Raw genomic sequence first — 22,865 nt, forward strand, 5'->3', positions numbered from 1 at the left:
TTCTCCCCCGCTGCCCCCCGCACTCTCTCTCCCCGCTGCCCCGGACCCCGCACTCTCTCTCTCCCTGCTGCCCCGGGCCCCGCACTCTCTCCTTCCGCTGCCCCGGGCCCCGCACTCTCTCTCCCCCGCTGCCCCGGGCCCCGCACTCCCTCTCCCCGCTGCCCCGGACCCCGCACTCTCTCTCCCCGCACTCTCTCTCCCCGCTGCCCCGGGCCCCGCACTCCTTCTCCCCCGCTGCCCCGCACTCTCTCTCCCCGCTGCCCCGGGCCCCGCACTCTCTCTCCCCGCTCCCCCGGGCCTTGCACTCCTTCTCCTCGCTGCCCCGCACTCTCTCTCCCCGCTGCCCCGGGCCCCGCACTCTCTCTCCCCGCTGCCCCGGGCCCCGCACTCTCTCTCCCCGCTGCCCCGGGCCTTGCACTCCTTCTCCTCGCTGCGGATCCAATCTTTGGCCGGAAGCAAGAAGGCGGGAGCAAGAAAGCGGTGCAAGATGGCGGAACAAGATGGCGGAGTCAGCTTGCTAAAATGTGTCCTGTAATCACCCATGAAACCGCCCATGAGCGTACCTCACGTTTGCGTGAGAGTAACCTATCTTGCTTCGCTCTAAGATCTTTGGTGGTTACTCTGGGCCTGCTGCACTGTGAGTGGTGGTTACTCTGGGCCTGCTGCACTGTGAGTGGTGGTTACTCTGGGCCTACTGTACTGTGAGTGGTGGTTACTCTGGGCCTGTTGCACTGTGAGTGGTGGTTACTCTGGGCCTGCTGCACTGTGAGTGGTGGTTACTCTGGGCCTACTGTACTGTGAGTAGTGGTTACTCTGGGCCTGGTCCATGGAGTTACTCTGGGCCTGCTGCACTGTGAGTAGTGGTTACTCTGGGCCTGGTCCATGGGAGTTACTCTGGGCCTACTGTACTGTGAGTGGTGGTTACTCTGGGCCTACTGCACTGTGAGTGGTGGTTACTCTGGGCCTACTGTACTGTGAGTGGTGGTTACTCTGGGCCTACTGCACTGTGAGTGGTGGTTACTCTGGGCCTGCTGCACTGTGAGTGGTGGTTACTCTGGGCCTACTGTACTGTGAGTGGTGGTTACTCTGGGCCTGCTGTACTGCGAGTGGTGGTTACTCTGGGCCTGCTGCACATTGGGAATAGGGTTTGCAGTGAGGAGGCTTCAGGATGGGAGCAGTTGGGTGACTGATGCTCCTGTGACTTTCTCCAACAGGTGCAGGTGGGAGTGGGATTCGAGGCCAGCACCCAAACCCAAGACACAACGTTCTCATTCGGATACCAGCTGGACATCCCAAGGGCAAACATGTTGTTCAGAGGTAAGGCGGTAGAGGGGTTAACACGACACGGAGGTTGGGGCAGTAAAAAGGAGGGGACACAGAAGAGGACGGAGCAGGGACTGAGAATATGCCCAAGAAATGCTGTGCATGTCAGGAGAGAGCGAGGAAGGGGAGACCCAGAATGTCACAGCAAGGGAGGGAGGTGGGGGGGGGGGCACTGAGTGTCACAGTGGGGTTGTTAATTCCGGATCTAATCTTATCTCCCTAGCCTGGTTCAGTCAAACACCGAATACGAACACTGGAAATCCAACTAAATTTTATAGTATGAAATACCGCCGGACTGATCCTCGGAACCACTCACTTGAGCCCAATACAGCCTCGTGCAAATAGAACAGTCTAAAGACAATCGGCACACCCCAATGAACTCCGCACCCCTTTATACCCCTCCCAACTAAGGGCACGTGGGGGGGAGGCAACCCCTACAAGCCAATTACCAATACCGGCTGCAAAATACATAGAATGACAACTCTTCCGACCAATCATATATCAGTACATAACATAGTTTCAACACATAGCACTTAGAGAGAAACATTACCATGATTAGATAAAGAAACATCTTTGGTGAGGCCACTCTTCTGAACCAATCGCAAGTACCGGCGGAAAAGTACCGAAACATAGTTGAGACATAGCATTTCCCCAACCAATCACAAGCATGCCTTTAGCATCAGGGCATAGCTGTACCTGCAGAATCCCAGACATCTTGGCAACTTGTAGGCCATCTGGACAGAAACCTTCCGCAACCCCTTCCCAGGCTTCAGACTCCCTGGAGCCATCTATATCACATGGGTCCCCAGTTCCCTGCAAATGATGTCACCCTTAGTGAAGTAGGTTTCATCTTCAGACATCTGTCATTTTCCCAAGTAGCCAAACTCCTGCATATTCACAGGGTGCAAGGGAAAAGACAGAGGTTTACAGTGAGGGGAAGGAGAGGGTGCAACATCAAGGGTCACAGTGAGTGGAAAGAGGTGCAAATGTTTATAGTTTAGGGGAGGGAGAGACATCGGGGTGATGATGAATGGGAGGGTGAGACATTGGACATTAGTGAAGGAGAGGGGGTGAGACAGTCACAGTGAGACAAGGTCACAGTGAAAGAGGGAGAGGGAAGAGGGTTGCTATAAGGGGAAGGAGAGACAGAGTGTCACAGTGAGGGGAAGGAGATAACATAAATACAAAGAGTGAGCTGTGATCATGCTGAGGTGAAAATAAAGGAGGAGGGAGCAGAGGCTGTGAAGGTCATGGATGAATACACATGGGTAGGTGAGAGTTCCCGCTGTTTGGGGATGAAGGATCTTGCAGTTTGGTGGATGAGGGATCTCACAGTTTGGGGTGGGGGTCATTGCCTCACCGTGGCTGTCGGGTCTTTGTGCCCACCCTTCTAATTGCTCCTCTTTCCCACACTAGGATCTCTAGACAGTAACTGGGTGGTAGGAGGAGTCCTGGAGAAGAAACTTGCCCCTTTGCCTCTGACTCTGGCCCTCGGAGCTTTCATCGACCACCTGAAGAATAAATTGCAATACGGCTTCACGGTGACGGTATGCTGATGATGGTGGTGGTGGCGGGGCGGGGGGGGGGGGGGGGGGGGGGGGGGGTAAGAAGGGGGAGTGTTGTGCATTGAAGGGTCCCACCCAGTGGAGGGAACACTAGACGAAGGACCAGTCAACATAAACAACTTCAAAAGTGAAAGCCTTGGTACCCATGGGATGTGCTGGACATACGTGCTCCTGAAATCATGACTCTCCACCAGACTGGAGTCCAATCATCCAGCTGTTGGATGGGATCTTGTTCACTCTACATTTGACAGTATCCGTGAGGTGAGGCATTGATGACGTTGGTGGGATTAGAAGCAGAGAGGACAGGAGCAGTGTGGTCCAACCCAGGGATATGTAGACTGGAACTATGCACAGTGATCTTGGGATGGCCTAACCCAGGATATGACCAGTATGGGGCATAGTGCTCCCACTATGGTCTGATCCAAGCTGATAGTCTAGAGCTGTGCGCCCATACAGCACAGAAACAGATCCATTGGTCCAACGCCGATACCAACACTGGTCCCACCTGCCCATATTTTATCCACACCCCTCTAAACCTTTCTTATCCATGTTCCTGTCCTAATGTCTTTTAAATCGTATTATAGTTTCCACCTCAACGACCTCATCTGGTAGCTCATTCCATATACCCACTGTGTGAAAAAGTGCTCCATACAGTGCCCTCCATAATGTTTGGGACTGACCCATCATTTATTTATTTGCCTTTGTTCTTCACAATTTGAGATTTGTAATAGGAAAAAAATTCCATAAAGGAATTATACATTTTGGTTTCACCATGTAGAAATTACAGCTGTGTTTATACATAGGCCCCCCATCTCAGGGCACCCTAATGTTTGGGACACATGGCTTCACAGGTGTTTGTAATTGTTCAGGTGTGTTTAACTGCCTGCTTAATGCAGGTATAAGAGCTCTCAGCACCTAGTCTTTCCTCCTGTATTTCCATCACCTGTGGAAACTTGTATTGCTGTTTATCAACATGAGGATCAAAGTTGTGCCAATGAAAGTCAAAGAAGCCATTATGAGACTGAGAAACAAGAATAAAACTGCTTGAGACATCAGCCAAACATTAGGCTTACCAAAATCAACTGTTTGGAACATCATTAAGAAGAAAGAGAGTACTGGTGAGCTTACTAATCGCAAAGGGACTGGCAGGCCAGTCCACAGCTGACGACAAAAGAATTCTCTCTATAATAAAGAAAAATCCCCAAACACCTGTCCGACAGATCAGAAACATTCTTTAGGAGTGGATTTGTCAATGACGACTGTCCGCAGAAGACTTAAGTTACAGAAATACAGAGGCTACACTGCAGGATGCAAACCACTGGTTATCCGCAAAAATAGGATGGCCAGGTTACAGTTTACCAAGAAGTACTTAAAAGAGCAACCACAGTTTAGGAAAAAAGTCTTGTGGACAGATGAGATGAAGATTACGGTAACTTATATCAGAGTGATAGCAAGAGCAAAGTATGGAGGAGAGAAGAACTGCCCAAGATCCAAAGCATAACCACCTCATCTGTGAAACTCGGTGGTGGGGGTGTTATGGCTGCTGAAGGTACTGGCTCACTTATCTTCATTGATGATAATTGCTGAAGGTAGTAGCATAATGAATCCTGAAGTGTATAGACACATCCTATCTGCTCAAGTTCAAACAAATGCCTCAAAACTCATTGGCCGACGGTTCATTCAACAGCAAGACAATGATCCCAAACATACTACTAAAGCAACAAAGGAGTTTTTCAAAGCTAACAAATGGTCAATTCTTGAGTGGCCAAGTCAATCACCCATTCTGAATGCAATTGAGCATGCCTTTTATATGCTGAAGAGAAAACTGAAGGGGACTAGCCCCCAAAACAAACTTAAGCTAGAGATGGCTGTAACACAAGCCTGGCAGAACATCACCAGAGAAGACACCTAGCACCTGGTGATGTCCATGAATCGCAGACTTCAAGCAGTCATTGCGTGCAAAGGATTTGCAACAAAATACTAAATATAACTACTTTCAATTACATGACATTGCTGTGTCCCAAACATTATGGTGCCCTGCAGTGGGGGGACTATGTATCAACACAGCTGTAATTTCTACATGGTGAAAACAAAATGTATAAAAAATACCCTTTGTTAAAATCTGATAATGTGCACTTTAACCCCATGTGATTTTTTTTTCTATTACAAATCTCAAATTGTGGAGTACAGAGGCAAATAAATAAATGTCACAAACATTATGGAGGACACTGTATGTGGTCCAACTCTGGGGTATTCATTCTGCACAGTGTTTCCCGTATAGTCTAACCCAGGGATACGAGGCAGGCAATGCAGGAGTCCCCTATTCCCCTCTCTAGATACTGTTAGGGGTACTGTTAGGGGTATGGGGAGTACTGGATACTGTTAGGGGTATGGGGAAAGCAACAGCTGCAACTAGATGAGCGGCACTACAACTTGGTTTTGTACAGAAGGGAGGGATAAAGTTTACATGAACAGTAGAGGACAAACAGGCCATGATTAGCAAGTTTGCTGATGATATAAAAGTTAGTGGTTTTGCAGATTGTGAAGATGGTTGTGAGCGATTGCAGCAGGATCTGGATCGATTGGCCAGGTGGGCGGAGGAATGGTCGATGGAATTTAATACAGAGAAGTGTATTTTGGGATGTTAAACAAGGACAGGACCTACACTGAATGGTCAGCCTCTGGGCAGTGTTGTAGAGCAGAGGGATCAAGGTGTACAACAAGTGCATGGTTCCATGAAGGTCAAGTCACAGGTAGATAAGGTGGTCAAAAAGGCTTGTGGCATTTTGGCCTTCATCAGTCAGACTGTTGAGTATAGAAGTTGGTAGGTCATGTTGCAGTTGTATAAGACGTTGGTGAGACTGCATTTAGAATATTGTAGAATAAGAGGATAATCAGGGAGAGCTTTACCGCAGTACAGGTGCACAACCTTTTATCCAACAGCCTTGGGACCAGACACTTTTCGTAATTCGGAATTTGTCGGCCTTCGGAATGGAAATTTTTTAGCGTAGATTTTAATGGCTGGCTCAGTGGTAGAGTGCTCATCTCATATCCGCAAGGTCGCGAGTTTGCGCCTTGATCCCGGCAGTTCCTCGGTCGGTCGCGAGTTTGAGTCTTCAATGTAGTTTTTTCTTGCAGAATAAATGTCTGTATGAAATGCAGTGTGTTGAATGAATTCCTGAATTTGTAAATGTGACCGCAGCATTGAATCACCTCTCGCACTCATGTCACCCTAGCGGGGCTACATGCCCTTAGGTGGCCTAAGGCGACATTTTCACACTCTTATATCCGTGTGCAGCATAGGCGACGTGCGTTTGGCGCCAAACGTGAGCTTTGGTGTGCAGACGACATCCTGGAAAAAATGTCCGGTTTCTTCCAGGTAGGCGATATACCCTCCCGGGCAATATACCCTCCACTTCTCTTTTATGAAGGGGATTTAGTTCCCCTTTCTTCCAGGACCGACCGGAGGTTCCGCTGTCACCTCTGCGGGCCGCCCTCGGTGAACGTTTTCAAGGACTGAAAGAATGTCCGCTATTCGGAGGTTTTCATTATTTGGATCTTCGGATAAAAGGTTGTGCACCTGTACTAATGAAATGCTTGGATAGAGTGGATGTGGAGAGGATGTTCACACTGGTGGGAGAGTCCAGGACCAGAGGTTCAATGACCAGAGGATGTTTCTTTAGGAAGATGAGAACAAATTTCTTGTCAGAGGATGGTGAATCTGTGGAATTCATTGCCACTGGCTGTGGAGGCCAAGTCAATTGATATGTTTAAGGCAGAGATTCACAGATTCGTGGTTAGTACGGGAGTCAGGGGTTATATGGAGAAGGCAGGAGAATGGGGTTGAGAGGGAGAGGGGGAGAGATAGATCAGTCATGATTGAATGGCAGAGTAGACTTAATGGGCCAAATGGCCTAATTCTGCTCCTATCACTTATGAACTAAGGGACGCCATCTGGAGGTATCGGCCAGTGAGGCCACATGTGGAGAACATAGAAATCTGCAAGAACAATAGTTTTGATGGGGTTAGGGCCTCCCAATGTACGCCAGGCATTGGTAGAATAGATGTGTAGGCAGATCATAGGAGGACATAATAGGTGATAATAGTGCGAGATTTTCCAAAATTGACTGGAATGTCCTTATTGCCGGGGACTTAGATGGGGTGGGATTCATAAAACACAACCGGGAGATTTAATTAGGGCAGTATTTGGAGAGTGCTGCAGGCATGAGAGAATGCTGGTGCTAAAATCTGGAGCAACTCACTGGCTCAGGCAACATCCTGGGAGGGAAATGGACAGTGGATGTGTCAGTGGGGAGAGAGTCAGTATACAGAAGTGAGAGGGGGTGTGAGGCATGAACTGATAGGTGATGGGTGAAACCAGAAGGGATGGATGAGGGAATTATGGGTAGATTAAGCTAGGTGGGTGTTGAGGCAGAGGGTGATGGAAATGTAAAAAGAAAATATGTTTTCACCAATCACCTAGCTCCTCACCTCTGTCCCCTCTACACTCTGCCCTCGGATATAATGAGCAGCATTTGGTAAGCTTTAAGATAGTCATGAAAAGAGATGAGCTTGGTACAAAATAGGAAGAGGGCTAATTTCATCTATTTGAGACAAGACAGTAAAAAGCAGATTGGGAGCAGTTGCATGGGAGGGGGTGGTAGTTTAAAGATAAAACAGCAAGAGTTCAGAGCCAGCAATACCCATGTCGGGGTAAGAGACACAGATGGCATATTTAGGTAATATCTGTCAAACAAAGGATATTGAAGGTTTGATCAGGAAAAAGTCAGGTGCAAGAAATTGATATCAAATGAATGTTTTGAGTATTACAGGGAAGTGGAGAGTAGGTGGGCCTGAGCAAGTTGGATTACAGAGAATCTGAAACATGAATCTGTGTTAAAACAAGAGGGAAAGCGAGGGAAAATCAGGTCCCACCAGGGGAGCAACAAGGAATCAATGCTTGGAGCCAGGGGACATGAACAAGGTCCTATGTGAGTATATGTTTATCATTACGCACTTGGAAGAAGGATGTGATAGATGAAGGCTTAAGAGACGGGTTTGCTGATATTCTGGAAAATGTTTGTGTCAGAAAGGAGGAAGTGTTAAAGATATTGCACACATTCAGGTGGCTAAACCCCAGCCCCACATGGGGATAGCCTGATGGAGGGATACAGACTGTGTGCAGACACCTGAGCTTGGTTTAAATTAGTGTCATGGTCAGCAGAGACATGTTGACCTGAAGGGCCTGTTCCTGTGCTGTACTGTTCCTTGCGAGGGTGGGGTCCTTGATAGCCTGAGCTTCCATTTTCATGTGATGTCTGGAGTAGAGTCCTTCATTGATGGGGTACCACCTTGTGAAAGGCATCGTTGGACAAGGTTATAGTCTGAGTTCGGATGTTGTTTTTGTGTAGAATTTGCAGGTCCTGCCTGTGTCCTCGTGAGTTTCCCCCAGGGTATTCCGGTTTCCTCCCAAATCTCATATGTGTGGGGTGCAGTAAGGGGGTGAGAGGCAGAATCTCTGGGGGTCGGGGTGGGGTACAAAGAATCAAGATGCAAACTGGTGCTAGATGCCTGGCATGGACTATGTGGCCGATGGGCCTGTTTTCACACGGTACCTCTTGGTGACGAGTAGACAATGTTCTGCGTCCTTGTCAAAAGACGGAGTTTCTCTCTTTCAGCGGCCCTTGTAGGGCGATCTACCTCTGGCCAAGACCTGTGAAAGATGGGAGTCTCCCTCATTACAAGATTGGTGGTGGAGGAGAGTCTTCCCCATTACAAGGGGCCGGTGATGGAAGGGTCCTCATTACTAGACCAATGACAGGGGCTCCCCTAATTTAAGGGGCGGTTACAGTAGGGTGTTGTTGCAGGGACATCTGATAATGGGAGTCTCATTACAAGACAGGGTCATTGCAGGGTGACAGAAGGGTCTCATTACAAGACCTGTGACGGAAGGACATCTACCTTACAAGGCCAACTAGGGAGCGGTCTCCATTGCAGGGCGCAATGACGGAGGGTTCTCCAAAGATGTGTAGGTTTATTGGCTTCTCTAAATTGCCCTTAATGTGTAGGATGCCAAAGTGGGGTAAGATTGAACTAGCGTGCGGGTGATCAGTGGTCAGTGTGGAGCCGGGGGCCGAAGGGCCTGTTTCCACTATAAGGTGCTGGAATGACATCTCCTTCGTTACCTTGTGGCTAAGGGGATCAGGGGGTATGGAGAGAAGGCAGGTACGGGATACTGAGTTGGATGATCAGCCATGATCATATTGAATGGCGGTGCAGGCTCGAAGGGCCGAATGGCCTACTCCTGCATCTAATTTCTATGTTTCTATGTTACACTATCGGTGGCAGGGAGACTATCCCTCGTTACAAGTTATTGTCGGAGGAAACGGTCTGGTCAGTGGACCCCGACATTCATTAATCTGAAGAGATTGGTGTGTACTACTTTATTGAATATCTGTATATAACTAATAAATTATTGAGCAGAAACAAGGAGCTGCCGTCTGAAGAAGTTCTGACCCGAAATGTCACCCATCCATGTTCTCCAGCGATGCTGCCTGACCCGCTGAGTTACTCAAATATTTTGTGTCTTTCCTCAATAAATTATTGAAATAATCAGTATTGCCTTATTGGTATCTGTGTGTGTGTGTCTATCTGTGTGTGCTGTGCAAACAAAGTCTACTCAGTCCATGGTGTTGTTTCACTGATGTTAATCCAGCTGCCTCATTCTGTCCCTAACTCAGTACTTTCTGTCTAGCCCCTGCAATGGGACCATGCAGAGTTCAGTCCCACAGCGTGGAAACGGGCCCTTCGGCTCAATTTGCCCACGCCAACCACACACGAGTCCACCTGCCCATCCATGTACCTATCCAAATGTTTTAAACGTGGTGATAGTACCTGCTTCAACTACCTCTTCTGTCAGCTCGTTCCATATACCTACTACCCTTTGTGTAAAGAAAACCGTTATCGCTCAGGTTCCTATTACCTCCCCCCCCACCCCTCACCTTAAACCTCTGTCTCTGGTTCTTGATTCCCTATATGGGGTAAAATACTTTACCTTCTCAATAACATCATCCCTCATCTACCTGTGCTCCAGAGGGAGCTTCACTCCGTGTCTGACCCGTGTGATGGGAGTGTGTGATGGGACAGTGTAGAGGGAGCTTCTCTCCATTTCCTGTCAGTCGGAGCCGGCAGTGGGAGGTATGGCGCCATGGACTAGAGGACAAAGGTTCAAGGTGAAGGGGAAAAGATTTAATAGGAATCTGAGGGGTAACATTTTCACACAAATGTAGTGGGCGTATGGAACAAGCTGCCAGAGGAGGTAGTTGAGGCTGCAACTATCCCATCGTTTCAGAAACAGACAGGTATAACCATATAACAATTACAGCACGGAAACAGGCCATCTCGGCCCTACAAGTCCGTGCCGAACAAATTTTTTTTCCCCTTAGTCCCACCTGCCTGCACTCATACCATAACCCTCCATTCCCTTATCATCCATATGCCTATCCAATTTATTTTTAAATTATACCAATTAACCTGCCTCCACCACTTCCACTGGGAGCTCATTCCACACCGCTACCACTCTCTGCGTAAAGAAGTTCCCCCTCATATTACCCCAAAACTTCTGTCCCTTAATTCTGAAGTCATGTCCTCTTGTTTGAATCTTCCCTATTCTCAAAGGGAAAAGCTTGTCCACATCAACTCTGTCTATCTCTCTCATCATTTTAAAGACCTCTATCAGGTCCCCCCTTAACCTTCTGCGCTCCAGAGAATAAAGACCTAACTTATTCAACCTGTCTCTGTAACTTAGTTTACTCAACTTAGTAACTTAGGTACATGGATAGGCCAGGTTTGGAGGGATATGGACCAGGCGCAGGTAAGTGGGACTAGTGTAGCAGGGACATGTTGGCCGGTGTGGGCAAGTTTGGCCGAAGGGCCTGTTTCTGCACTGTTTCACTCTGTGACTATGAGGTACCTTGCTTGCTTGCCACCTGTATGGGTGGACTGCGGATTCCGGATCTGCTGGATCCATCCATGGAACTGCAGCATGTCTATTCAGCACCGTCAGCCCCCTGCGACCACCCACCGCACAAAGACTGCCCACTCTGTGACCCCCTCGCCTCTGCCCCTTACTGTTAAAGAGTAGCAGTCCCAAACCGCCCCGCCCCGCCCCCCTATTTGAGATCCCTGGACATCGGGTGCGGATCAGCGGCCGCTCAGATGAACCGCAGGTACACCGCTGTCCGCACGTTCTCCATCTAGGAGCAAGAGGAGATTCAGGGCCGAGATCCTTGGATTTGAATTGTTGGGTGAATCCAGGGATGTTTTACGCCAGTGTGGGTTCGAGGTAAAAGTTCAGCCATGGCAGCAGCAACGAGGGGCCGAATGGTCTGTGCGGCCCCGTGTCTAACTTTTACATCATCTGTGGCAGGCACGCAGGCTTGCCACTGCTACACGGGTGGTTTTGAACTGAATAAGGGGGGGGGGGGGGGGGGGGGGGGGGGGGGGGGGGGGGGGGTGTCAAATGGTATATTCGAGGATGGAGTTAAATGGAAAAGAGAGTAAAGGAATGGTTAACAGGAAAGGAAGCTCACAAAGGGATAGGAGAGTATGGCCAAGTGTAATAGGGATCGATGTGAAAAGTGAGATGTGTAAGGAATTAAAAGTATTGTATATGAATGCGCAAAGTATAAGAAGTAAAGTAGATGAGCTTAAGGCTCAGATAGAGGTTGGTAGATACAACATTACTGAGAAGTGGCTGCAGGAGGATCGGGCCTGGGAACTTAATATTTAGGGTTATACATCCTATAGAAAGGACAGGCAGGTGGCCAGAGGAGGGGGGGGGGGGGGTGTATTCAGTCCCTTGCGAGGGAAGACATAGGGACTGACGAGGTAGAGTCACTGGATTGAGTTGAGGAATTGTAAAGGCAAGAAGACACTAATTGGTGTTATCTACAGACCCCCAAATAGTAGCCCGGATGTAGGGTGTAAGTTGCAGCAGGAGTTAAAACTGGCATGTAACAAAGGTAATGCCACTGTGGTGATGGGAGTTTTCAATATGCAGGTAGACTGGGAAAATCAGGTTGGTTCAGGACCCCAAGAAATAGAGTTTGTTGAATGCCTCCGAGATGGATTCTTAGAGCAGCTTGTAATGGAGCAGACCAGAGAATCCTGGATTTAGTGTTGTCCAATGAACCAGATTTGATAAGAGAACTCGAGGTAAAGGAACCGCTTGGAGGTAGTGATCATAATATGATGAGTTTTAATCTGCAATTTGAAAAGGAGAACATTAAATCGGAAGTGGCAGTGATGCAGTTGAACAATGGGGACTATGAAGGCATGAGAGGGGAGCTGGCCAAGGTAGACTGGAAAGGGATCCAAGCAAGAATGACGGTGGAACAGCAATGGCAGTAATTTCTGGGCATATTCCGGCAGATGCAGGATCATTTCATTCCAAAAAAGAAGATTCTAAGGGGAGTAGGAGGCAACCGTGGCTGACAAGAGAAGTTAGGGATAGAATAAAACTAAAAGAAAAGATGTATAACACAGCAAAGAGTAGTCGGAAGCCAGAGGATTGGGAAACTTTCATAGGACAACAGGAGGAAACATAACGGGCAATACAGGCTGAAAAGATGAAGTACGAGGGGAAGCTGGCCAGGAATATAAAGAAGGATAGTAAAAGCTTCAGTAGCAAAGTCAAATGTGGGTCCCTTGAAGGCAGACACAGGTGAAATTATTATGGGCAACAAGGAAATGGCAGAAGAGTTGAATAGGTACTTCGGATCTGTCTTCACTAAGGAAGACACAAACAATCTCCCAGATGTACTGGAGGACAGAGGATCTAAGGGGTAAAGGAACTGAAATAAATTTTCATTAGGCGAGAAATTGTATTGGGTAGGCTAATGGGACTGAAGGATGATAAATCCCCTGGGCCTGATGGTCTGCATCCCAGGGTCCTCAGGGAGGTGGCTCTAGAAATAGTGGACACATTGGTGATCATTTTCCAATGTTCAATAGATTCAAGATCAGTTCCTGTGGATTGGAGAATCGCTAATGTTATCCCACTTTTCAAAAAAGGAGCGAGAGAAAACGGGGAATTAAAGACCAGTTAACCTGACTTCGGGGGTGGGAAAGATGCTGGAGTCAATTATTAAAGAGGTAATAATGGGGCATTTGGATAGCAGTAAAAGGATTAGTCCAAGTCAACATGGATTTATGAAAGGGAAATCATGCTTGACTAATCTTCTGGAATTTTTTGAGGATGTGACAAGTAAAATGGATGAAGGGGTGCCAGTGGATGTAGTGTATCTAGACTTTCAGAAAGCCTTTGATAAGGTCCTGCACGGGATTTTGGTGACTAAAATTAGAGCACATGGTATTGAGGGTAGGGTGTTGACATGGATAGAAAATTGGTTGGCAGACCGGAAGCAAAGAGTAGGAGTGAACAGGTCCTTTTCAGAATGGCAGGCAGTGACGAGTGGAGTGCCACAAGGCTCGGTGTTGGGGCCGCACCTGTTTGCCATGTATATTAATGATTTGGAAGAAGGAATTAGGAGCAACAACACTAGCAAGTTTGCGGATGACACAAGGTTGAGTGAGTGGGCAGATGAAGTATAATATAGATAAATGTGAGGTTATCCACTTTGGCGGCAAAAACAAAGGGGCAGATTATTATGTCAATGGGATTAGGTTAGGTAAGGGGGAGGTACAGCGAGACCTCTGTGTCCTTGTACACCTGTCACTGAAAGGTGGTGTGCAGGCACAGCAGGCAATGAAGAAACCTAATGGAATGTTGGCCTTCATAACAAGAGGATTTCAGTATAGGAGTAAAGAGGTTCTTCTGCAGTTGTATAGGGCTCTGGTGAGACCACATCTGGAGTATTGTGCACAGGTTTGGTCTCCTAATTTGAGGAAGGACATCCTTGTGATTGAGGATTCCCTGCCACAGAGGGCAGTGGAGGCCAAGTCACTGGATGGATTTAAGAGAGAGTTAGATAGAGCTCTAGGGGCTAGTGGAGTCAAGGGATATGGGGAGAAGGCAGGCACTCGTTATTGATAGGGGACAATCAGCCATGATGACAATGAATGGCGGTGCTGGCTCGAAGGGCCGAATGGCCTCCTCCTGCACCTATTTTCTATGTTTCTATCTGTATCAGTGGAGGCAGAGAAAAGCCGTTTGGCTAAAGCCGAAAGGATGTAAAAAGGCACTCCTGCCAAACTTTGGGCAGACCAAATTGCCATTCTAGGTTGTTCCCATTTGCCAGGTGGATAAGAACAGCCCCAGATCTTGGCCGCTCCTAGATTCTCGTCCACTCTCGACACCACCAGTTTGCACGGAGCTCACGCACTCCCCTCGCTTCTTCTCGCCCCACATCCCTCTCCCTCACCCCGTTACCACTCTCCGTGTCCTGCTCTCCCCCATCCTCCCTCTACCTCCCACTCCCTTCATCACTCCGCCCACCTCTCCATACCCTTTCCCCTCACACCTTTCACCTCAGCCCTCAAAACGACCCCCTTCGTCCCTTGTGTTCAAGAAGGAACTGCAGATGCTGGAAAATCGAAGGTACAGGAAAATGCAGGAGAAACTCAGCGGGTGCAGCAGCATCAATGGAGCGAAGGAAATAGGCGACGCTTCAGGGTTTCGGCCCGAAACGTTGCTATTTCCTTTGCTCCATAGATGCTGCTGCACCCGCTGAGTTTCTCCAGCATTTTCGTGTATCCCCTTCATCCCTTTATTGCCACATCTTTAGTTTTGACTGGAGGCACCGCGTGGAAACAGGCCCTTCGGCCCCTCCAGTCCACGCTGAGCATCGATCACCACGCCAGTTCTATCCTGCACACTGGAATTTTCATTCCAATTAACTTACAAATCTACACGTCTTGAGTCTGCAAAGCGAAGCACACGGAGAAAACCCACGCGGTCAAAGGGAGAACGTGCAAACTTCACGCAGACAGCACCCGTAGTCAGGATCGAAGCCAGGTCTCTGGAGCTGCAACAATTCTACCGCTACGCCACTGTACAGATCGCATCTCTCCCCCTCACCCCTCTGCCCATCTACTCGCGTCCATCTGCCAACATGCCTCATCCCTCTTTCTACTCATCTCTCCCACTCTCTTCCCTCAACTGTGCCCATTCCCGCTTGTACTCCTCTCTCTCACCCACCCCCCTCTGTCCTTTCAACCATCTGCCCCCCTCACCCCCCTGCCCCTCTCCGCGCTCACCTCTCCCCCTCTGTCCTGTCAATCTGGCCCCTCCTCTGCCCCCGCCTTCTCCATTGGATCGGCGGCATCCTTGCTGCTGCCGTGTGTCTGACACTGCTCGGCAGGTCACCAGCAGCCGGCGAGAGGAGCGAGGAGAGACTGACAGCGGGAGGTGAACCGACGCGATTTGCTGCCGAGATGAGTGCGGTAGGAATGTGAAGTTTCACATTTTCTGCTCCGGTGAAGGTGAATGTGAGAGATGCAGGGAGAGAGATTCGGAGAGTTCGTGGGACGGAGTGAGTGAGATGGGAGACGGAAGAAAGAACAAGGGGCCGAGACATGATGAGAGGATAGAGGGGCAGACAGAGACGGCGGGATGATGGAGAGAGTGGGACATTACTAGGGACAGAGTGAGACGCGGATAGAAAGGCAGGAGAGAGGACACTGAGATTATATGTCAAATAAGATTCTGTGAGAGAGAGATGGCGGGGGTCTGACGAAGTACAGCGGATTCAAGCAGTACAGACGGAGACTGCTCGGGCCATCAATCGTTGTGCTAGCTCCCTGTACTTCAATCTCTCCACACGCCACCAGAAGGAAACCACTCGGCCCATTGAGTCATGCTGGCTACCGACCGCGCATTCCCAGCAGGAACACTGCCCTCTCGCAGCCCCTTGCCCACACAACGGGGAAGGAGAGTGGAGGAAAGAGAAGGAAGGTGGGGAGAGATAAATGGGAGGGGAATAGGGTGGCGAATGGAAGAATTAATGGGGAGAGTGGAGGGAGAGAGAGGAAGGAAGGGGTGGGATTCAGGGATGCAGGGTGATATTGTGTAATGAGGCAGGGGGCGAGGTAGAGAGATGAGAGCAACAGAGAGGAGAGGAAGGATACGTCGCGGGCGAGGAAGAAGGTACGCGAGAGAGAGATAGAGGGAGAGTATAGATAGGGTGGAAGAGAGAGAGAGAGAAGAGCAAGGGGAAGGAAGGGGAGAGACAAAGGGAGGGAAAGACGGGTAGAGTCATGACAAAGTCGGAGAGAGAGTTGGAAAGTTGAAGAAGCATTCTGGGCGTGATGATAGCAAAGGGCAGAGAAGAGCAAAGTGGGGGCAAGAGGGAGAGAGAGGGGAATCAGTGGACGTAGAAAGAAGCAGAGAGGACTGGTTGGTGAGGAAAGCTGCCCTGCCACGGACGCTGGGATCCCAAGAACAAGAACAGAGAATGTAGACAGCACAGGAACTACAGGCCCACAATGTTTGTGCCAAACATGATGCCAAGTTACACTGAGCTTATCTGTCTGTATCCATATCCCTTTATTGCTGCATATCCATGTGCCTGTCTAAAAGCCTCTTAAATACCACTATGGTATCTGTCTCCATCGCCACTCCCGCGGAGCTTTCCCGGCCACCACCCTGTAAAATATTTGCCTTGTTCATCTCCATTACACTTCCCCCCTCTAGTGTTGAATTGAACATTTCCACTCTGTGTTTACCCTATCTGTGCCTTCATAACTTTAAACAATTCTATCAAGTCTTCCCTCAACCTCCGATGTTCCAGAAAAACCACTGCAAGACAGCACGGCGGTGCAGCTGTCGCGAGTTGTTACAGCGCCAGAGCCCCTGGCTTGCCCCTGGTGCTGTCCATACACGGTTTGTACTTTCTCCCTATGAGCGCATGGGTTTCTCCAGGTCTGTAGATTAATTGGCTTCGGTAAAGATTGTAAATAGTCCATATTGTGTCGGATAGTATGGTGATCGCTGGTCGGTGTGTGGGCCGAAGGGTCGGTTTCCCCGCTGTATCTCTGAACTAAAACTAAAATCTATCCAACCTTCAAACTAAACAAATTAAACGAACCCTCTAACCCAGATAGCACCCTATCTACGTCATTCGCATCTCACAGGGAATGCAATTAATTGTATCTTTTCCTCTAACATTTAACCTCCCAAAATGCAACATCACACACTTGCTCGGGTTAAGCCCCATCTGCTATTTCTGTGCCCATTTCTGCAGCTGGTCTCTATCTCGCTGTACGTTCTGACAGCATTTCTCACTGTATGCAACTCTCCAACTTTGGTGTCATCAACAAAAGGACTCACCAACCCATCCACATTGACATCGATGTCATGTATACATCTATACCAGACCAAGTGCAGACCCGTTGGGTCTGTTCCCCCAACGTGCGGTTGTGTGTGTAATCTCCAACTTTGGGGTCATCAACAAAAGGATCACATCACACACATAACTGACCATCGATGTCCGCATATCACGCTAATAGACCAGGAGGGGAGACAGAGTTGGGTCTGGGGGAGGAGAGAGGGGGTTGTGTGCTGAGGGGGGGGGGTGGGCATGAGGGGTCACACACTAACTACAACCCCCTTCCGCACTAGGGCTAATAGAGGGGAGAGAGGGGGGGTATAGGGGGAGGGACGGGGGGAGGGGATGCTGAGGGGGGGGGAGGATGGGGTGGAGGGGGGAGAGGTGGGGGAGCAGGGAGGGGGGGGGAGTGTGTGAAGGGGATGGGGTTTAGTGGAGGGACGGGGGGGGAGGGGATGGAGGGGGAGGAGAGGGGGAGAGGAGAGGGGAGAGGGAGAGGGAGGGGAGGAGAGGAGAGGGGGGGAGAGGAGAGGGAGGAGAGGGGGGGGGAGAGGAGGAGAGGGGGGGGAGGAGAGAGGAGGAGGGGGGAGTAGAGAGGAGAGGGGAGAGGAGAGGGGGGGGGAGAGGAGATGGAGGAGGGGGGGAGAGGAGATGGGGGGGGGGGGGAGGAGATGGAGGAGGGGGGGGGGGGAGGGAGGGGGGGGGGGGGGGAGAGAGTGCGTTTTTTTTACTTCAACCCAAACCCAAACAACCATTTGCAGGCAGTGCTTTTTTACCTCTAATCATATTTTCATTTTCAAACCAAATTAAGGGTACTCACAGTGCTGTAGACATTTGTCAGGGTGATCTATATTTCCCGCTTAACCCCATTCTCATGCTTTCTCCCCTTAACTCCTGACACCCATACTAATCAAGAATTATCCATCTCTGCCTCAAAAATATACATTGACAGCCTCCATTGCCTTCTATGGCAATGAATTCCACAGATTCACCACCCTCTCTTCACTTCCCTTCTTAAACAAAGGAACAACATTGGCCACTCCCCCGGGATCTCACTTGTTGTTCAAGAAGGAATGACGATCCTCATCAAGGCCCCTGCAATTTTCTCTCTTGCCTCCCTCAATATCCTGGGATAGACCCCATCAGGCCTTGGGGATATCCACCTTAAAGCTATTTCTCTAAAGAACCTCAATGTCAAACTGCCCCAGCATATTTGTATTTGCCACGCTAATCGCACTCTAAGCCCTTCTCATTGGTAAACACAGCTGCAAGCTACTCATTTAGTGCCTCACCTACATCTTTTGGCTCCAAGCATAGATTCCCCCCTTTATCCTACCTTCCGCGTTGTCACCCTGGTGGCACGGTGGTGGCATGGTGGCACAACGGTAGAGTTACTGCCTTACGGCGCTTGCTGCGCCAGAGACCCGGGTTCGATCCTGACTATGGGTTCTGTCTATACGGAGTTTGTACGTTCTCCCCATGGCAGCATGAGTTTTCTCCGAGAACTCCGATTATTTCCCACACTCCAAAGACGTACGTAGGTAAATCGGCTTGGTATAAATTGTCCCTAGTGTGTGTAAGAAAGTGTAAATGTGTGGTGACTGTTTGCCGGTACAGACTTGGCGGGCCAAAGGGTCTGTTTCTACGCTGTATCTCTAAACTAAACTAAACCCTCTTATTTTTAATATAGTGCCCTCCATAATGTTTGGGACAAAGACCCATCATTTATTTGCCTCTGTACTCCACAATTTGAGATTTGTAATAGAAAAAAAATCACATGTGGCTAAAGTGCACATTGTCAGATTTTATTAAAGGGTATTTAGTAAAAGGTATTAAAGGGAGCGACTGGGCTTGTATTCACTGGAATTTAGAAGGATGAGAAGGAATCTTATTGAAACATGATTATTAAGGGATTGAACACGATAGAGGCAGGAAACATGTTCCCAAAGTTGGGGGCATCCAGAACCATAGGCCACAGTTTAATAATAAGGGGTAGGCCATTTAGAACAGAGATGGGAAAAAACTTTTTCACCCAGAGAGTTGTGAATCTGTGGAATTCTCTGCCTCAGAAGGCAGTGGAAGCCAATTCTCTGGATGCTTTCAAGAGAGAGTTAGATAGAGCTCTTAAAGATAGGGATATGGGGAGAAGGCAGGAATGGGGTATTGATTGTGGATGATCACCAATGATTACATTGAATGGTGGTGCTGACTCGAAAGGATGAATGCCTGTACTCCTGCACCGATTGTCTATGTATCTATGTATTTTTATACATTTTGGTTTCGCCATGTAGAAATTACAGAGGTAATTTGCAGCAGAAATTACATAGTCCCCCCATTTCAGGGCGCCATAATGTTTTGGACACATGGCTCCACAGGTGTTTGTAATTGCACAGGTGTGTTTAAATGCCTCCTTAATGCAGGTATAAGAGAGCTCTCGGCATCTAGTCATGGTGATCCTGCACTTTGATCAGCTGTGTCCCAATCTACCCTCCTTAACTCCTGCGTGATGGGATTGTAATCTGCCTTTCCCCAATCAAATACCTTCCCCCAACATTCGAACCTACCCCTGTTCAAAACAATCTTAAAACATATGGAGTTGTGATTCTCCAAAGTCTCGTCCCATCGCAAGGCCAGTCACCAGGCCATGCTTGTTTCCCAATACAAGGTTCCATATGGTCCCGCCTCAAGTCTATTCATTCACATACTATTGAAGGAAACCTTCTTGCACAAACGGACAAAGCGGATGCTGACAGGAAGCAGCGAGCGGCAGGTGGTGAGAGGGGAGGGAATCATACAGCATGGCCACCCGACAGTGAGGCCATACTCCACCCGACGGCCACTGACCACATCCTGCCGGTGGTGGGTGATGACCTGAAGAAAGCGCTGTCTGTCGGGGGCTAGACTGTGAGCTGTATCAAGCAGCCGCTGCAGCAGCTTGGTGTACCTTGTGGGTGGGGTATGTTGGCAGCTTGGCCAGGGCTTGTTCTCCGCTGCCCCCCTCATTCACACTAGGCTTCCCTGTGCTGCTGGGCGAAGGATTTATATCCATGAAGTGGACTGGAGGCCCACGCCATCTTCTCGTTGTCATTCAGTAAACGGGGCCACCTATTGTGAATTGTTTGTGTTGTGAATTACACAAGTCGGCGAGTGCCTGTATTCCAAACGCTGATCTAGGCTCTAAGTTCATCAGCTTTACCACAATACTCCTTACATTGAAGTATGCACACTTCATCCGTTCATTGTCCCCATGTCCACGAACCTCCCTGCGTGTTGGGCAGGCTAGGACTTTATTCTTTGGAATGCAAGAGGATGAGGGATGATTTTTTAGAAGTTTATGTTAACGAGGGGAATAGATAGGGTGAGTGCACAGTCTTTTACTCAAGTTTCAGAGAACTAGGGAACATAGGTTGACGTTGAGAGGGAAACATTTAATAGTATTTAACCTGAGGACAACTTTTTCACACAAAGGGTGGGAGCTATTTGGAACGCGTTGCTAGAGGAGGTAATTGAGGCAGGAACCATAACAACATTTAAACGATATTTCTACAGGTACAAGGATAGGAAAGGTTAAGGGCTAAATATGGGCAGTTGTGACATCTTGGTCAGCCTGGACAAGTTGGGCTGAACGGCCTTTTCCATGCTGTATGACTATAAAAAGCAGCAGGTGTGAGAGGCCAAAAAGAGAGACAGGACGAGGACTAGCTGGATGGAGGATATCATGACTGCAGTAGCCCAGTGTGTGTCTAGGGAAGGTACACAAAAATGCTGGAGAAACTCAGCGGGTGCAGCAGCATCTATGGAGTGAAGGAAATAGGCAACGTTTCGGGCCAAAACCCTTCTTCAGACTGATGGGGGGTGGCGGGGAGAAGAAAGGAAAAAGGAGGAGGAGGAACCCGAGAGCTGAGGAAGGGGAGGAGACAGCAAGGGCTAACAAAATTGGGAGAATTCAATGTTCATGCCCGCAGGATGCAGACTCCCCAAGCAAAATACGAGGTGCTGTTCCTCCAATTTCCAGTTTTGCTTGCTCTGGCCATGGAGGAGACCCAGGACAGAGAGGTCGGATGGGGAATGGGAGGGGAGTTGAAGTGCTGAGCCACCGGGAGGTCAGGTTGGTTATTGCGGACCGAGCGGTGAAGGGCATGCAGGGGAAACACTCCATGAGTGTAGTCACCCATCTCACAGAGAAAGGTGGTTGTGGTTGTTTTGCTTTAGCTGCTTCATCGCTGACCTTCCTTCCATCCTGACACAAGTATGGATGTACACTGATGTTTACACAATGTTCAGTTCCATTCACACCTTCTCAGCGAGTGAACAGCCCGTGCCTGCAAGCAGCAGGACCCTGACGACATTCATGCACGAGCTGGTAAAATCCTCATCACACGAGTGCCAGGCAACTTCAATCTCCAATGGGAGAGTCTGACCACCTATTCCTGACATTCGATTCAATGACATTTCCATCGGCCAGAGCATTGTCCTTTTCCTCATTTGTTGCTTTGACTCTCTCTCTCTCTCCTTCCCCTCACCCCCTCTCCTCTCCGTCTCTGTCTCCCTCTGTCCCCAACAACACCCATTCTAGGCTCTGCTGCCTTCGCACTGTGGGGCTGGGGGAGGGGAATACAGGGGATTATCCTCTGTTAGACGAGGATGGAATCGACCTACATTTGAAAGCATCAAAGACCACGATCGGTGCAGTGCCCGCCTTCCACACACCCCTTGCCTTCCCCATATCCTCACTTCCCCTCTCCCTCTCTCCTCCACTCCCTTCCCTTGTGTAGCTGACAGAAACAGGATGTGGGAGAGAAAGAGTGTGAGAGGCAGAAGGGAGGAGAGAGGACTGGGAGTGGAGCGAGGCAGTAGGGAAAGGGAGGGAGGAACGGAGAAGGGGAGGAGGAGGGGCGAGAGTGAGAAGGTGAATTCTTTATTTTTACTATATTTTTGTAAATTTTATTCATTAATAAAAATATTTTGACTTTCTTCTATTTTCTCTTTTGTAGAGAATAGAATAGTGGTGCAGCGGGTAGAGCTGCTGTCTCACAACACCACAATGTCCGGTTTGATCCTGACTGGGTTTTATCTATGTGGAGCTTGCCCGCTCTCCCCGGGACCGTGTAGGTTTTCTCCGGGCGCTTCGGTTTCTTTCCCCCCAAAGACACCTGGGTAATGGAGGTTAATTAACATCCAAATTACATCAAGTGCGTACTGAGTGGATGAGAAGGTGAAATGACACAGAACGTATCAATGGGTGGCATGGTTCACATTCTCTCTCTCTCTGTCCCTTTCCCTGCTTTTCACTTTTCTCTCTCTATCTTTCTCTCCCGTTTCTCTCTCTCCCCGATTCTCTATATGATTTTCATTTTCTATTTCTCTGCATTTCGTTCTCTCTCTCCCTCCTTCCGTTTATCACACTGCTTGTGTCTCTTTCTCTCTCCCTGTTTCTCTCCCCCTCCACCTCTCTGTGTGACCATTTCCCCCTCTCTCCCTCCCTCTCTCCCTCCCTCCCTCTCTCTCTCTCTCTACCGCTCAGCCTCTGGCAGCATTTCCAGACCCTGCTGATCTGTGCTTCACTTCAGGGCAATTTATCTATTGCTAACTCAGAGTGCAATTGTGAAATCGGAAATCACAGGCATCCCGGTCGGCACAAGGAACCTGTGACTAACGTGATCGAGCGCTCAGATGAAACTCCCGCTCT

At 49.1% G+C, this 22,865-nt stretch overlaps 1 protein-coding gene across 3 annotated transcripts in view; it reads left to right on the forward strand.

Moving 5' to 3' along the window:
• Positions 1-22,865, forward strand: part of LOC129708546 (mitochondrial import receptor subunit TOM40B-like) — a 98,866-nt gene that overhangs the window by 45,954 nt on the left and 30,047 nt on the right. For all 3 annotated transcript variants that reach the window (XM_055654349.1, XM_055654348.1, XM_055654350.1), the window contains 2 exons: positions 1,215-1,317; positions 2,740-2,870. In XM_055654349.1, the coding sequence (XP_055510324.1) occupies positions 1,215-1,317; positions 2,740-2,870 (234 nt within the window). The remainder of the gene's footprint in view (positions 1-1,214; positions 1,318-2,739; positions 2,871-22,865) is intronic.

The sequence above is a fragment of the Leucoraja erinacea genome, chromosome 24 (genome assembly GCF_028641065.1).
Source record: "Leucoraja erinacea ecotype New England chromosome 24, Leri_hhj_1, whole genome shotgun sequence".
NCBI lineage: Eukaryota > Metazoa > Chordata > Chondrichthyes > Rajiformes > Rajidae > Leucoraja > Leucoraja erinaceus.